The 17945-nt window shown below is 31.0% G+C and overlaps 2 protein-coding genes across 2 annotated transcripts; one reads left to right on the top strand and one right to left on the bottom strand.

Moving 5' to 3' along the window:
• Nucleotides 6428-8588, top strand: LOC109360145 (squamosa promoter-binding-like protein 8). Its single transcript, XM_019604876.1, has 2 exons — nucleotides 6428-7279; nucleotides 8305-8588. Exons 1-2 carry the CDS (start codon nucleotides 6597-6599, stop codon nucleotides 8420-8422), a joined length of 801 nt encoding a protein of 266 aa, XP_019460421.1. The 5' UTR covers nucleotides 6428-6596; the 3' UTR covers nucleotides 8423-8588.
• LOC109359948 (squamosa promoter-binding-like protein 7) lies at nucleotides 12390-17356 on the bottom strand. Its single transcript, XM_019604639.1, has 4 exons — nucleotides 17152-17356; nucleotides 16699-17085; nucleotides 14697-14818; nucleotides 12390-12677 (listed from the first exon to the last, which is right to left on the bottom strand). Exons 1-4 carry the CDS (start codon nucleotides 17307-17309, stop codon nucleotides 12469-12471), a joined length of 876 nt encoding a protein of 291 aa, XP_019460184.1. The 5' UTR covers nucleotides 17310-17356; the 3' UTR covers nucleotides 12390-12468.

The following is a 17945-nucleotide window of genomic DNA, read 5'->3' as shown; positions in this document are numbered from 1 at the left end:
TGACTTTATATATGATTATTATATTCTAAGCTTATATTTTATATCACATTATATACTAAATAGTAAATAAATCTATCATGCTTTCAAGAATATAATAAAGTGTTAGAATTATGAGGATTTTTGGATATGAAATAAAAAAACATATATCTCATACAAGATGACGGAAACACTTTAAGAGTGTTTATAAGCCTTTAGTACACTTTTAGGAGTGTGCCCCAAGGGGACAAGGGTTTGATGGTGCGTGAGGACACAAACAACCAAAACCCCTACCGAGTGTGCGCACCACCATATCCATTACCTCCAGTCGGCTCGGGTTGGGCTTGGGCTCAATATATTTTTTGGGATGTGTTGACCATATCCATACACAATTGGCACAAGTGTTGACCAAGTCAACATGGTCGTTGCCAACTTTGAGATAAGAGAGGAATATACGGTCAATGTGATCATTGATAGCATCTTGCCCGTGAGATCTTGAGATAAGATATTTTTTCTAGGTTGTTGGATTGACATGGTCGTTGAGGTTCTCCACGTACCTATTCAGAAAAATCACATCAGTTGAGAGTATTTCTTAACTTTTCTTCCCTCCCTTTCTGTCAAAGCATTTCCGACTCCCTTCTCCCTATTTCTTTCTACGTGGTACTAGAATTGACACTAATATCCAAATTATAGAAATTTCAAGAAGTAACACTCGTAGTCAGAATTAGCAATAGAAGTCAAAATGTGGGCACATTCGAGATCGATTCTTAATGTGTAGTAAGAATTCAAAATAGAGAACTGTGTTGTTTAATTCTGAGGATTGTGTGATTGACAGTATGTTTACACATTTTGAGTAGTACTACGAAATGTTTTAAAAATAGCGATTTAGTCATGACTCATCCAATAATATATTTTCGGTGTCATATTTAATTATCGCAAGTCATTTACAACATAAGGTGTGTTAATAAATAGTTATCGTTTCTCTCTTTCTTTTGCAACAATTTACAAAAGAATTTGCAAAACCAAGTTATTTATCACTGTTAAATCCTAACTAAATGTACCAACAAGATGTTGATCTAGTGTTATAAGGTCTTACTGAATTTTCAAAAAGACTAAAAGGTTAATGACTCAATTCATATGAGCAACACTTGTTGAGAGGGTCCTTTTGGTATTACAAAAAAAAACCTAACTAAATGTAAGTTTTTTTTTCTATATACTATATGTACTTGTATTGCTCAAAGCTCAAACACAAAATTTCAACTTGATCGGAGTTCTTTAATGAAGCGACCTTATATGAAAAGGAATTTAGACCAGCTGTCCCAAAAACTATGTCCCTCTCAATATTCATCCAATCAAATTATATTGAGTAATATAATTTTTTATTTATAATTTTTCTATTTAATTACATTAATCTTAGTTTGGATGATCCGTTTTACCTCTTCAATATCAGTTGAAGATGTCATGAGTCAACTATATTAAAGAATGCATAAAAGAAAAGAATGATTGATGTGAATGATATAGATGTAAAATTATTTCTAGAGTTAGGTTAATGTATATCACTTGGTCGTAGAGATTTCAACAAATACCATTTCATCTATATAATACTTCACATCTCAATTTCTATAAGTTTCATACTCTCTTCATGATGAAGATTCTAGTGAGATATGATGGTGAAAGGGGATGACGTAATAAATGGAGTGTAGGAGGTTGTGAATTCGAGTCTCACCATCAACAAAAAAGAAGTTATAAGGTGATTTGATGATAGAGTCTCGCCCATAATAAAAATAATAATATATTAACAACCACGATAAAAAATGAGATATAAGTACATGATGAGTAGCACTACTCAAGAAAGCCCTTGACTAAAATAAAATCAAAGCTAAAAAAGTATAAGATAATGTTTCATAAACTATTTTCCAGAACATCCTAGAAAGAATACTATGGTCAAGTAGAAGATATATCTATATTCCTTATAGATTATCTGAACATGTATTTCATTGTATAATAACATGTCTAATGTTTTTTTGTTATATGCTATCTGTCTCTACATAACCAATATGTTATATCTCTCCGATATTTTCAAAGATAAGACATGTGAAATCTATGACTTTGTGTTTGATACATGTTTAAACTACTGGATAATTAAATTGTACAACAAATAATTGGTTATATGAGTAAGTTTCTTTTCATTTAGTATCTAATGTTTATGTTTTCCAAGAAAAGTGCATTGTTTAATTGACTGAAGGCTTTATTATGACCATTTTGTTTTGAGAAATTAAAAGGTGAACCAAGTCGATTAATTATCTTAATAAAATAAATTATTTTTAGAATTTTTTTCCCATCATTACGTCTTATATTATTTCATCATAGTTGACATGTGAGCAGCCAAATTCACTGGGGTCATGGTCAAATACCGAGCGTAGAAGATACGATTCATGGAACTGCTAATTATGTCTGGATAGCCGATCAAGCTAGGTGAAAGACAAAGTTGATTAGACAAGGCCTAGTCAACAATATGCGAGATCAAAAACTTTAGTTAACAGTTGACACACTACTTGTATAGCGTAGACTCCTGCTATAGAGCTGAACATGTCATCTAAATCTATACCACCTCCTGCCATGCAACTAGAACATGTCTTAATATACACCTATAACAACTAGAAAAGTCGACAAGATGATCACTCTAGTTAGATATGACATGCCATATGTCGCCCAACATGGAGAAAGTAATCCCCTCTTGTCTGAAGGAGGCCGACATGATGGGACACTCTACCCATTCAATTACAATATATATCAGCAAATATTTCATGTCATTCTCTTCTATAAATAGAAAATATATCTCATAAGGAAATTAACACTTAATATTTTTTCTTATACCTTATTCTCTCTACATACATATCTTCATATACTAACTTGAACATCATAATATGTTTTCAGATACTCATTGAAACACTTCCATATTGAGGCTACACCTGGCCCGGCTTCCAACACTTGACTTGGTCATTCCATGCAAAAAACAAATAACAAAATACATCAATTCTCACTTTTAGAAAATCTGAAGGATTAGTCCGAGAGTTGGACTGAAGAGAATGAAGGGAAATAGAAGGCTTGAGAGTCATTTTACAAGTATATTTCATTGCTCATAAGTCTTCTATTTCTCTCCAAAATCCAACTCTCAAACTAACCATAATAGGCTAGTGGATCTTACGCACTTTAAAGCAATCACAAAATCGACGTATCTACATATGAATTGATTAATCATGTCGATCTTCTGGCCAGGCTCATTGATCAAAGTAGACAAACCCAAAAACAGAAACTGTGGGTCCAAAAATTTAATGTCCTCCCCATGAGATTTACCCTTCTTAGATTTATCACCCCTCCACCTCTTTCATAGTTTTTATTTCTTGAGCAATAATATATTCCCTTAATTTTCTTACACTATAAAAAAACGTGTCTCACTTATAAATAGATTATTATTAAATAAAGTTTTATATTTTAATACTTTATTTATATATATATGTGAGATTACCGGTGGTACTGAACACTGATTCTACATAATTTTGTCTATCTTTGTGGCACTGAGACAAAGTGAAGAGACCTATAAATGTAGCTAGTGAAGCAGGCAATGCAGCTATGATTATTGTTATTATCACAATAAGTGCATGTGTCAGTGGTAGGATGTCATATATATTACATTTTAAATATTTTATTACTTTCAACTTTTTCACCTATCCCACCTTCATATATACATATATCACTTCAATCATATAAATTAAGTTGTTTTCTTGAAATTAATTTTTTTAGTATATGCTTATTGATAACTACACAAAAAAACTAACTTGCATTGTATATTTTTGTGTCCTATAAAAATAGCTAGCTATTTAGTTTCTCAATTACACAGAGTGAGATATATTGGATTTTTCATCCATGTTAGTTAATGTTTTAAGTTATAAGGATAAAAATATGTTCTTATAATTAATAATACAAGTATTATTTTATTTTTATTTTCTTTATTTTTACACACAACTCTTGTCTGATTCAAAAGGACCGGGTCCTTAAAAAGTAAGAGAAAAAAAAAGTAAAATATAGGTAAGTTGTGAGATCAACTTATTGAGTTGGTAGGGGTAATTATTGAGTTGGAGTAATATATTGTTTATGTTGCTTTAAATAATATGATATTGCGAGAAAGTTTGAAAAAAAATAAGGAATAAGTTAAGCATACTGTGAGATTGTAATATTTTGTATGAAAATAATATATTTTCCATGGGGTCAAAACTTAAAAGTAGTGTCGGTAGTATGAGTGAGCAGGATTTGACTCTATCCATTACCAGCTTTGCCCAATCATGATTGGATCTCATTGGTCAATGTTCAGGTTTAAAATTTAGATCCAGTCAATATTTAGGGTTAGGTAAGAGATAAGTATGACTCAGTCCGAACTTATCTCATAGTTACTCACTCATCATGTATGTATCCTTTTTCAATTATGTACATAGTAATGACATTTATTTAGTCAAAATGTCATTGACTCCCTAATTTTCAATCACACAATATATATACTTATCATTTTATATGTAAAATTATAATATTAAATAATATTTAGAAGACTTTATCTAAAATATGTATGCATTATATTTAATCTAGTCTAGAATCAGGTTTGGTTTCATAGCCTGACTCGGTTAATATTTAGAGTCGAGTTAGCTTCAGATCTAGAATCACATTCAAGTTCAAAATAATGATCTGATCAACATTTCGGGTGAGGTAATGAACAAACCTGAACAATTTGATTCTGACTTATTAATATCTTGTTATCAGTATTTTTTATGAAAAAATAAACACCAAATTTCCGTGAGTTGAATATGCGGCTCATTGGAGTTAGGATAAGTGTCACAAATCTGAGAACATTTATTCGGGTATTATCTTATAAATTATATATAAACAAGATTTCATCATCAGTGGTAATTGGTAACAAGATCCAACACAATAATATAATTGAGTTCGATAGACATAATGTTAGATGTTTAATATCTACAACATCTATTGAAAAAACTTTGCAAGTAAGGATAAATTGCATTAATTTTATGCCTTGAATAACCGTTCAAGCACACACTTTAATTTTTAAAAAAAATCTTACAATAATAATTGAATTCCTACTCATTTTCTCGTAAACCAACACAGTGTTAATCTAATGGTGTAAGGTTTCATTGAATTTTATGATCGATGATTCAATTCCCAAAAACGATACTTATTACTGACGTATCCATATTAGGTTCATTCCGACAGTGACATGATATCCTGCTATGCATGCCTTATCCACTGATGGTATATTCAATGCAATGTATCCCAACATAACAACAAAATATCAAATAATTCTAATTAAACGTTATTGTTCTCTGCACCTTTGACTAGGGTAAAAGTAAGTATTGCTCCACCAAATTTTATAAGAATTTAAATTGAGTTTATTGAAAATTATTTATTAACTCAAACTTAGTTGGAGATTAAAAACTTTAAAATCGTGTTGGGTGAAAATAAATCGTATCGGGTCAAGTTTCAATCAATTTATTTATCTTAATTTAATAAGGATTAAGTTAAGTTGAGTTGGGTTCAACACAAATAATATTCTAAGCTTAGTTAATTCAAATTAGAGTCCAAGAACTTGTAAGTGAGTTGAATAACACATATTTATGTAACTCATCATTTTGAATGACAATTATATATGATGACTTTATAACGATTTTTAAAATTTAAAATTTTAATATAATATTAAGGTAATATATGTGGTAATTATAAAATGCATGCATCTAAATATATAATCAATTAATTTCATTTCTAACTAATAATAGAGATATACTTAACTCTATTTCAGCTTGTTAAATATAAGGAGATCAATTTAACTCTAGTTTATTTAATTTGGTTCATGGATTAAGATTCTCCAAATAAATTCAGTCCCTACTTTTTACCCAAGTTGTTTTATCACAACTCAACTACCCTACAATTACAATAATTAAGTTAACAACTTTTAGTTGTTGAGAGAAAGAAAGAGAACACAAGATTCAACTTTTAGGAGAACAAATATTCTTTTTACTAATAGAGAGAAAAAATATTTCAAAAATAAAAATGACATTATATATCACTTTTATATTTTTATTTATAATTAGATAATATATTTTTCTTTAAAATAAAAAACAAAATCAAGTTTGATAGAGAATATGTTTGTTATGTAATAAGGTGAACACCAATTGTCTCGTAATATGCGTCATTTCATGTAGTTGTGATTGATTGAAAAATTTATTTAAATTAAAAGTTAAATTATTAAATATTTTTTCTAACCGAACATAACTCATGATACATGAAATGATACAAATTGTACGAGACAAAACATTGATCCAATTTAATACATGGTTAAGTAACATGTTTAGAATTATAACACACATCCATTAGGGTTTTGTATATTTAAAACCGAATCTCACTTCTTTCACTGACTTTCACACTGCCATATATACTTGATTTGAACTCTTCAATACAACACAAAAACCAACACAAACCATAAATAAACTTTGCTCTTAGTTTTCTTTCTCTTCACTTACTCTCACTTTAGCTTCCATATCATAATATAGAGAGAAATGTTGGAGTATGAATGGGATACCCCATCAACAACAACAACAATGCTCACCGGAAATGAAGGCGGCGCCACCACAAAACCCGACCAAAACCACCACCAAACATTGGATCAAAACTACACTTTTCTACATGAACCTAACCAATTCTCTAGTCCCACATTGACCACCACCAATTTCTCTCACTACCACCTCTTCAACTTCAACCAACAACAAAATCACCCTTTCTTTCATCCACGCGCCTTCCATAGCGCGTCCTCACCTTCTTTCTCAACCGTACCACCATCCATGCTCTCCTTTAACCAATTCCCACCTCTCAACCACACCAACTATGAGCCCGAGCCCGAGTCCGGGCGAATTACAGCGTCTGAGTCCGACAATGTTTATTGGCCCATGCGCTTCTCAGGTTCGACCGGGCTCGGGCTCGACCTAGGTAGAAAAACATACTTTCCTTCTTCCTCCAATGATTTTGTGAACCCGGTTCACCACCGACCTAATCTAGTTGAACCGGGTTTAACCACTTCATCATCGATGTCTAACTCGCCGCGGTGCCAGGCGCAGGGCTGCAATGCTGACCTCTCCGATGCAAAACACTACCACCGCCGCCATAAGGTGTGTGAGTTTCACTCCAAAGCCGCCACCGTCATAGCTGCCGGTTTGACTCAGCGGTTTTGCCAACAGTGCAGCAGGTTGCACTCGAATCTTAATGTTTCCGGTGTTTTAAACTACACAGTTGTTGCCCAGTTTCAAAGTTTTCACGATAATTGCGATTACCACAATTGCAACTGCATCAACTATAATTTTCATAACCTTAACCACGACCACAATCACCATTTTCCTTCACTGGTTTATTCTTTTTATAGTTGGCATTTTCTTACATAGGATGATTGTTAGAAAACTAAAATGTTCACTCTTAATATATTAAAATTCCAACTTTCCATCATTTATTTATTTATTTCTTGGGAAATTTCACAATGTCCAAAAGGGTGATTGGTTTACATAACACATATTCTGAGTTTCCTTCATTATTTTCTAAAGAAGTTTTTACATTAAAGAGTATGTATCTCTTTTGATTCTTTTCTAAGATTCAAGATCAATTAAAATGAACAGCCAATTTTCTCTATCAAGATTTTCAACTACATAAAACCATGTTTTTAAAAATATAAATAGTCTGCATGGATTTTAAGTTTATGTTAAATTTTGAAACCTTTGAGAATAAATTTAGATTTTTTTGTTCTGCATGAAATAAATAATTATACAGAACATCTTCATGTTAAGAGAACATATTTTTGTTCTTTCAAAATTCATCACCCTAATTATAATTTGTTATAAAGTTTGTTTTTATTCAATCTGGACAACTCTTGTTCTTAGATCAGTTATCAATAAATAGGTTATTGGCGTCCTCAAACACCAAAATCTTCTTCTATTCACTTTCTTCTGTTAACGTACTAGTACTGCCATGTGTTGATGATTTTAGTTGTATAAAATTAAGTCTTCAATAGTGATATCCTTATTATAAACATATTATTAATATTGCATGTGTAAAATGAGCAAGTAAATGGATTAACAAAAGTGAATAAAGTTCTATTATTTGTTTGCAATATGAAGTTACTTATGAGATTTTTCGATAATAGAATTGCGCATGATAATATTTTTTTACCAAAGAAACTAATTATTTCTGAAAATATGTTAATTTAATTTAAATGAATTGCAGGTTCCATCTTCTTTCAGAGTTTGATAATGGAAAACGTAGCTGTAGAAAAAGACTAGCAGATCATAATCGTCGCAGAAGAAAAACTCAGCAGCAAGATCAAGAAAACCAGAACTACTAGCCCAGTTTGAATGATGTTGCAAATACAACTTTTGGTTAATTCACCTCTTTCTTATTCTTTATAATAATCTTTGTGTATCATTATCTAAGGGTTCAAGAACTCTATTATCAAGACTTGGAATAGCATGGAAAACTGTTTGCATAATCATAATTAGAGGTGGAAATGCATGGAACTAAGTTAAGGTTAGTATTTTTTTATCGACAATTGTTAATATATTAGTATTTTGTTATGGGTGAGACTTCATCTTCATCATCAGACCACCTTACGACTCCCAACCAAAATGTAAAGTTAATCTTAGAAAATTAAAATGTTCAACATTGTCCTTGGGATAACGATTATAAAAACCCTCAAAAACCCATATATAATTTATAAACCAAATGCATATCATAAGTTCTTTATTATATATATGATAAATAAATAGGTTATTGTCATAACTTACAAAAGTTGTTATAAAAACATGGGTGAAAATCTAAGCGTAACTTGTTTGCTAATATGGCTCATACCTAAATAATAAAGCTAATATTAAATTACGCCACTGGCCGTGCTAATCGACACATTTGATGTCCCATACTTTGTGTCATTTCATATGTAATGAGCTTGTGATTGGTATAAGTTAAAATTTAATTATTAAGTATTTTTCTGACCAATCACAAACTCATGTGACACAAAGTGTGAGACAAAATTGTGCTCCCGTGCTAACCTAGCTCTACAATTAAATTTAATCTTTGTTTTTAAGTTAGAGTAAGAATTGTTTTCTTATCAGAAGTTAGAGTAAGACTTCAACCAATTTCTCCAATGAAAAAAATACTAACCATTTGAAGCCTAAAATAGAATGGAAAAGAAGATAAGAGCGGAAACATATCTAAATCTAATGGAAGAGATGAAGGATTAATCCAACGTTTTATCACCGTTTGAGAAAAAAGGGGTTTTTTAATGCATTTATCTTTTACGGTTTCAAAAAGAAAAAGTGTATCAATTATGCATTGGGATGGCAAAAAACGGAGACCCGTAGAAATATCCGCAACGGATACCCATAATAATAGCTCATGGGTGGGAGCGAGTTATGTGATACCCGCTCTGCTGGTACTCGCAAAATTATATATTTAATTTTTAGTTAAATTTTTATATATATTTATTATTATTTTAAGATTATATATCACATACTTTATTATTATTTCATAATAAATTACACATATTTAACTCTGATCATAAATTTATCATATAAATATCATATTATTCATGTAATAATTATTTTTATATATTAATTATTACAAATTATATAAATATATAATTAAAATTAAAAACCTGTGGGTATCTGTAAACACCTGTTACTCACACGAGTATCCGCAAATATTGCGAGTTTGGGCACGGGAAAATACTATCAGCAGCACCAGCCCACGCCCGTTGCCAATACAACCCATGGTTAAAACCTTATTGGGTCAAAACTAATTAGGTCTATCCACTAAATAATAATTAGTCCATCAAATTTAATTTCTACACATATTAGACATCACTTATATAATTAATTAGATGACTAGGATCATTTCACTAAGTTAGGTTATTTCCATCACGTCATATACTTGATAACAATAATTAGTATACAATTAACTATGTAGATTTATATGTCTTAATATGTGTAATAGTGATCATACAGTGCTTTGAATTAGTTTATAGTTTGAAGGTAATTTTCCAGAAAAGCTCTTTGTTTGGGATTAAAGTCTCATATTCTTTCTTGAATGCAACAACAACCTTTTTATCCTCTAAGATATGCATTATTCCTTTCATCTATGTGAGAATTCTGGTTGAGGCTAATCCTATAAGGTATGATACTTGAAAAGATGTAATTGATATAGTGGCTAAAAGACTTACGTCTTATAAGAGTAAACATATTTCCTTTGGTGGGAGATTAGTTATTCCTAACTCGGTGCTGTCAAACATTCCAACTTATTTATTATCTCTCTACGGAGCTCCAAAGAAAGTTATTTTGAAACTTACCAGTTTACAAAGAACTTTTCTGGGGGAAGAAGGTGGTGGTAAAGAAATAGCATGGGTAGGTCTTGGTCTGAGGTGTGTAAGCCTACAACTTTTGGTAGTTTTGGTGTGAAGGACTTGTCTTGGTTCAATGATTTGCTTTTGGGTAAATGGAAATAGAGAAGAATGGAAGAGATTGACTTTCTTTGGGTTAAGGTGGTAAACTCAAAATATGGTTCTGGAACTCTTGTAACAGAATCAAACTCTTCTTTAAGATGGTGGAGAGATTTTGGAATCGTGAGATCTTCTCGAAAGCTGAATTGTGGTTGGTTTGAGACAAATATTTGGAGAGAATTAGGAGATGTAAGACAAGCTCTTTTTGGGATTATAGTTGGTTTGGGTAACATAATCTAAAAGAGATGTTCCCAATATTATTTCAGTTGGTTTCGGATAACAAGGCTCTAGTGGCTGGATGTTATTTTTGGACTAATGAGCAATGGACGTGGAAGGTATGATGGAGGAGAAACCTTTTCTATAGGAAAGATATTATGGCGACAATTTTATATGATTTGCTTCAAAAGAACTCTTGTAGAAAGGATAGAATTGAGAATTAGAATTTCCTATGATCTTAAGTTGGTTTGAGATCCTACATATGATAATAAGGTCTTTCAAGTTATATAAATATCTAATGACCTTTTTTCTTTTACAATCCAATATTTTCTACCTGAATTGCTAAAGTAGGGTAAAGATTTGCGTATACATAATACTCCCTACTATCAAATCCTAAGGTATATATTGCATAAACTTAGACTTCATATATTTTTGGGATATTGCTTGAGATTAATATTGTATCCTTAAGAAATGGGTGTTATAGGGTCTACAACATTGCATGCAAAAATTTACAGTACCTTTTCGATATAGCTCTTTTGTGATAACACAATATTTTCCTGCAAACAATCAACACAAATCTAGATAGATATTGATACAAAACTCCACTTCACCAAAAAATTTCTAATCATAACACTCTTGAGTAGAGAAAATATCTTAGTTTCTTAATCTCTAGCTATATTGCTGCTTATAAGCAAAATATCATCCACATTCAAGATAAAAAATGTAAATATATATACTCCTATCCATGTTGCTTTAGAATAGTATCCTCTCCATTAATGGAGAGACAAATATTTCAATCTACTTGTATTTTGAATGACAAATATGTTATTTTATTATACTTAAAAGGATAAATATGTCATTACATATTAAATTTTCTTTGGTTTTTCAATGACTTGTCTCTCCATTAATGGGGATGATCCATACTCGTTTGCTTTATGAGTTCCTCATATTTTCAAGAAATTGTTTGCAACCATAAGTATCACACTCTCAAGCAATGATAAAGGTCTCAAATCTCAGTCTTTTATGGATTGAATTACTTCACCAATGAAATGATCCATTAATGAGAGTTAGAACATGGATGAAAAAATACAACATAGTACTACCTCAAAGTGCTTTCTCTATTCTTTGCATTTATATTGGGTTTTAACTTGAGAGAGTAAGTTGTATAATACAAAACAAACATATTAGTAAACCCAATTATTCAATACAATTTTGAAGTATTTGAACATGAATTCAAAAAAGAAAAACAATGCACAAATACTTGGCCACTATTAGTGTAAAATCTATGCACTTTCAGTGTAAAGTTTTTTACATTATCAGCACATCATCCACCATTGATTTATATTACTTTTGTTTAAGAATCAATAATAGTTAACATATGAATGGTGGACGATTTGAGTGTAAAAACACTTACATTGTCAATTTACAAATATTAATTCCATAAAATAATTGAAAACTTGAGACAAACAATACCCTCCCTTTTTCGCGAGTTGATTTTTAGAGGGAAATGAATGAAAATAGAAGGCTTGAGAATCATCTTACATAGATATTACATGATTTCAAAGTCTTCTCACGCACTTTTCTTCTCTCCAAAAACCGACTCGCAAACTAAACATTCCATAAAAACTATCTACACTCTCAATTCTTGTTCCACTAACTTTATGGCCATATTCCATAAGAAACCATTATTGGTGAAACATCTTTTGTGGGAAAGAATTATACTCATGGTGGTGTAAATGCTTTTCTCTTTCAGGAACAAACTGTTTAGCCATGAATGCAGCACGGTTTTCTGCTATTAATTCACATAATGCTGCACTGCTACTGCATCTTATAGAGATATCAGCAGGAGAATGTGAAGAGTCACTCCTAGATGACAGAAGAGAGAAAGCACACCCTACATATCATAAATATTGTACTAGGTTATATGCACCCACTAATAAAACATCAAATTAACATAGAGTAGTACACATCCTCGATTCGGCTACATGTATTAGGTTTCTTATAAAAGAAGTCTTTGTAATCATAATAATATAAAAAGTAATGAATGGCATGGAATACTACCTCGCCCCTAATATATCACTAGGAGCTTACGAATTCATCAGAGGGTGATAGTATGATGGTTAGGGTGAAAAGTTTAAGGAATGGAATGAAGGAGGTTGAGGATTCGAGTCTCACCCATAACAAAATTTAAAAACAAAATCATAAGATGGTCTAATAGTTAGAATGTGTTCGGTTTATTCAAGTTTGAAATCTCACATTGAATATGAGGAAGGAGTGGGAGAGTTTATAAGCTAGAGACCAACTTCTTTATGGTTGTTGTTGACCAAAAGATACCCTTTAGTTATGGGACAAAGAATCCTTCGTCTGGTCCGGTAAGCTTATGTGGAAGGGAAATGTTAGGTTACTCCTCTCGTTACCACTATTGTTCACATTTTACTATCATTATGGTTAATAAATTTTGTTGCTTTCTGATAAAAAATATCAGAAAAGAAAACTGTTCTCAACCATTAGAGAACTGATAAGGACAAAAAATGAAGGAGAAAATCATTCTTTCTACCATGAAACTAGAGGCATTGATTAGGGTGAGTTCCCACTAATAGTTTTTTTTCCCATACTTTATATTGTGAAAATGATAGATTTAAGATCCTATAAAATTATAGAGTAGTTTCTGTGAAATGTGAATAACTACAAGCACAAGCATATAATTATTATTCAAGCACAACCATGCAAAATTATCAATGAAAAAGTATTAGTAACTGATCATGATCCTCTCCTGTTATGGGAAAACATGATGTAATATAATCTGAAGTGCACATCTTTATTACTCATAAGATATGAAGGTGGGGCACCAAATGATTAACATAATAGCTATCTTATATTTAAGTTCATATCAGAGGTTTAGGAATAACGAATTCGTGATGAAATATACTACTGTTTATGATTGGTCAGAAAAATAATTAATTATTGAAATTTTAATTTAAATATATTTTTTTAACCAATCACAAGCAATTGGCACATGAAGTGATACACTTTGTAGGACAGCAGATATGGTCCGCCGACTTTTCTAAAAAATCAAACCATTAGATAAAGTCATGTGATTAGCATGTGTTATCACTAACAATATATAAATTTTACAAATGTTAAGGCCCCTTTATCATAATTGGTGATTAAGAAATTAGGTTATGTATTGTTACTATGTTCTTTATGTTTTCATCAAAGTGCAAATAGTATTTGTAATCTATTAGGATTTACTTAATGTCTCAGGATTGATAGAGGTCTCTTGAGGAAAATATTTATATATCAGTATTATTAATATTATATTAGTCATCAAACTGGTTAGGGTACTAATATAGTGGTATAGCGGTTCAACAGATGGTTTATTAATTAAACCGCATACTGGCGAAATTATATATAATATATAATATATTAATATTAATTGATGACTATTAATATACTAACATATATAAAAAGAAATAAGATTTTAAAATTGATTTGTATTCAAAATTTAATGTATATAATCTATACTATCCCTATATTAACATTATATATAGAATGTTAATATAAATATATTTTTAAATATATATATTTGTATTAGAAGAAATTTTCTTATATAAAAATTGTCACAAAAATAAGTAAGAATCATACACACATAAGTTGATTGCTAAGATTAAAATTAGCTAAAAATCACATGATCACTTAAAAAGTGAATTGCATATATCCTTTAATCTTCAGATAAGATCACACTTATAAAAAATGGTTGAGTAATTAACATTCATGTGTTTAGAAAATCATCAGCACAAAGCAAACAATGCATAAAAACGAACTATAAAAAAATACAGCTAGTATAAAATTTCAATATATACCTTATGCAAAAGTTATTAATGATTTGCAAGAATTAATCAATATTGTTTACCTTCTAAAGTATTATTCCTTGCAATAGAATCATGTGAGTTCTTTCTTCTTCTCTCATTGTGACCTACCAATCTTCTTCTGCAACTCCTCTTTGAATCATCAAACTCTGACACCACATGAAACCTATATATAAAATCCAATCCTCACAATCATATTCATAATTTAACAATCTCAAATACTCTATTTCACCATGGTTATATTTATATATTTTTTCTAAGGTATGTTATATACAATATTTATTGACTATTTTATCTTATTTGTCCTTTGCCCATTAATGAGAAACAATAAATTTGTAATTTTTTCATGAAGAATTAAGATGTTAAAATTACAATGTTATAATATCTTTTTAAAAATAAAGAAAAATAAATACCTAGCTTCTTTGGTCCTTATAACATAGTTAAAAAAAATCTTGTAATATGAAATAGATGAAGTAAGTAAGTAAGTCCAAAAACATTAAGTAAACATCTAATTAAAAGATATTAAAAAATTGGGACTTCAATTTATCATTAACATTGACATCATATCTAATTCAGTTATTAGACTTTGAGAAAATAATTGTGTGGTTTTGTAGATGCATTGTATCATTGGTTTTCTATCTTTTAATAAAATTTTATCTTTAAGAAAATAAACAATAATCCTCAAACTTTTCATCAGTGCAAAATTTTCCTTCCAACTTCCTCTCAAATTTGAAACAATTATCACATGAAAATGACATGTTTCACATGACTAAAACTTGAAGGATTTAATATTTTTACACTATCAATAAATCATTCATCATTGATTTGTTAACCACTATTGACTTTTAAACAAAAGTAATATAAATCAACGGTGGATGATATGCTGACAGTATAAAAAACGTTTATATTGTTAGTGCATAAATTTTAAACTCAAAAGTGAAAATTAATGTATGACATTTCCATGTTTGGTATCTCTGGGACCACTATGATAAGTCATGTTATTACATTGGAACTAGGGCATGGTGATTTAATTTATAAACGTACAGTTTCTCACTTTCTCTAGTTTTTAGGATACGAAAAATTAGAAGGAGGAAAAACTAATTAGATGTATGCTTAATTATTCAACAACAAAAAATTACAAATTAGGAAGAAGAAGATTTGACATATTTTTAAACCAAAACTTCTGAAGTTTTAATTTTATGAGGAAACAAAACTTTGATTCAAGAGATTCATAGGGTTCATAATCCAAAACTTTTCTCAATTAATTTTACATCAAATCTTTACACCTTATTTTACCATAAATCATTACATTTCGACAACAAGAGAACATTTTATCTTGAAAATTTTCTTAATTTTTCCTTAAATATTGTTTGTGGGCTGCCCGCAGGCCGCCCATATTGCCCAATGGAAATGCCTGCAGGCGAAATGGACAGGGCAAAACGGGCAAACGGACAAAATTTGCATGCCCTGCCCGCAAAAAAATACGAGCTATGCAGACACGCCTGCGGGCAATACCCATGTTGCCATCTCTAAGGAGAACATATGTTATCTTAAAAAGTGTGTCACCCCACCATATGTTACTGTTTATAATTGGTCGAACAAATACATATTTAAATTATAAATTTAATAATTAATTATTTTTCTTACAATTTATTGGAACTAATCTTATTAACCACTTCTAAGCCATTCATATAAAATGAACTCGTTAATATTAAATTATTAATGTAAATATTTAATTGACAACATTAATCATGTAATAACTTCTGCTATTCTGATAATAAATTTCACAAACCAAAGCTCCTCTTATAAACTCTTTTTGATTTATCAATTAAGCAAAGAACACATAGAAATGAGAATAATAAGGTGGTGCCATGCTTATTGTGAAAGATTCTAGGAATGCAATGAAGAAGATCATGAATTCGAGTCTTACCCATAACAAATTAAAAAAATGAAGTAATAATTTGGTTTGATGGTGAGTTCGAGTTTCGACCACAATAAATACTAATATTTGTCGATAAAAATGAGAAAAATGATAGAATGAATCACCTACTACACTGCTGACAGAATCTCTGCTCTAACCCTAACACCATAACTTTGGGTGCCTTCGAATGCATCTCACAAACCTTATGCCTCCGGTGATAATCCTTCGCGTTCAACAACGCCACGTGGCATTCCTCAACCTGACATCTCGGAAGCGACGACGCCGTCTTCAACCCACCACCGCCGCCACCACCACCACCTTTTCCTCTCTTATCTGCAGAGGCTAAGACACCAACAGTGGAAGCAGCACCACTAGTGTCCTCAAAGTAATGCCTCTTCCCAAGCTTCAAGCACATGAGGTGTGGGTCCACGTGCAACCCATCTCCGCCATACAGTTGCGGCTGGTGGCGGTGGTGGTGGTGGTTATGGTTTACACGGCCGTTGCTGTTGTTGTTGTTGTTGTAGTGGGGTTGTGGAAGAAACATGAGAGCGTTGGCTAGACCTGCCTCGTGGCTGTTGACGGCGGAGTTCTCCTCCGCAGTGGTGTTGAATGCGTTGATGAGGTTTGAACTAGTAGAAGTGGTGATTTCAAATGAATCCCAACCATAGCTGTTACTGTTATTGTTACCATTTTGATCTCTTTTACCTAGACAAAACATGTTTCCTCTTAAATCCATGTTTTTCTCTCTCTCTCTCTTTTTTTGGTTTATTTCTCTTTCTCTCTTCCAAGGTATATATAAAGTGGATGAAAAAACAGTGTCAAATATTGCAACTTTACTATTTATAACAAATATATTATTACTTCATTAGTAATAATATTGCAACTATACTGAACCCTATGATGTAGCTAGGTTGATGAAATGATTATGATATGGTTAGTTTGAGGATTGTAACTGAACTAAAGTGGATTAGAATGGGGAAAAAGGAAAGGGAATAGATGAGAAGGGTTTCACAGGTTTCTTTCTTTGTTTAAGTCCAATGCCAAAGTTGCAATATGTATGTAAGAGAAAGCGATTGGCGATCACGTATTTTAAACGATGTTTCACTTCATAACTCAGTTAATTAGAGTGTTCCATTTTATTATTTTTACTTTAAATTTTTTATTTTAACTATGTATTAATATATGATCGACTTATAACAAATAATGAGACGTCGTTAAAGACAAGTAATCTATGTAAATGATGACATGACAGAATAGTACGATTACATAACAAAAGCAAGATAGAGAGAGGGGATTGATAAGACACAAGCGGGTCTGAGGAGTCTCACGTAATAAAAGGCAAAAACAATAGAGATTACGTGGTGTGTATATA

This window comes from Lupinus angustifolius, chromosome LG11, assembly GCF_001865875.1.
Source record: "Lupinus angustifolius cultivar Tanjil chromosome LG11, LupAngTanjil_v1.0, whole genome shotgun sequence".
NCBI lineage: Eukaryota > Viridiplantae > Streptophyta > Magnoliopsida > Fabales > Fabaceae > Lupinus > Lupinus angustifolius.
Note: the sequence above shows the minus strand (reverse complement) of the source record. Positions and strands in the feature narration are given on the sequence as shown.

Coding starts and splice junctions, on each gene's coding strand:
- LOC109360145 (XM_019604876.1), top strand. CDS start 6,597: ATGTTGGAGTATGAATGGGATACCCCATCAACAACAACAACAATGCTC. Junction 7,280..8,304: donor TTTTGCCAACAGTGCAGCAG/GTTGCACTCGAA, acceptor AATGAATTGCAG/GTTCCATCTTCTTTCAGAGT.
- LOC109359948 (XM_019604639.1), bottom strand. CDS start 17,309: ATGGATTTAAGAGGAAACATGTTTTGTCTAGGTAAAAGAGATCAAAAT. Junction 17,086..17,151: donor GCGGAGGAGAACTCCGCCGT/CAACAGCCACGA, acceptor CTACAACAACAA/CAACAACAGCAACGGCCGTG. Junction 14,819..16,698: donor TTCTGTCAGCAGTGTAGTAG/GTGATTCATTCT, acceptor TTTTATATATAG/GTTTCATGTGGTGTCAGAGT.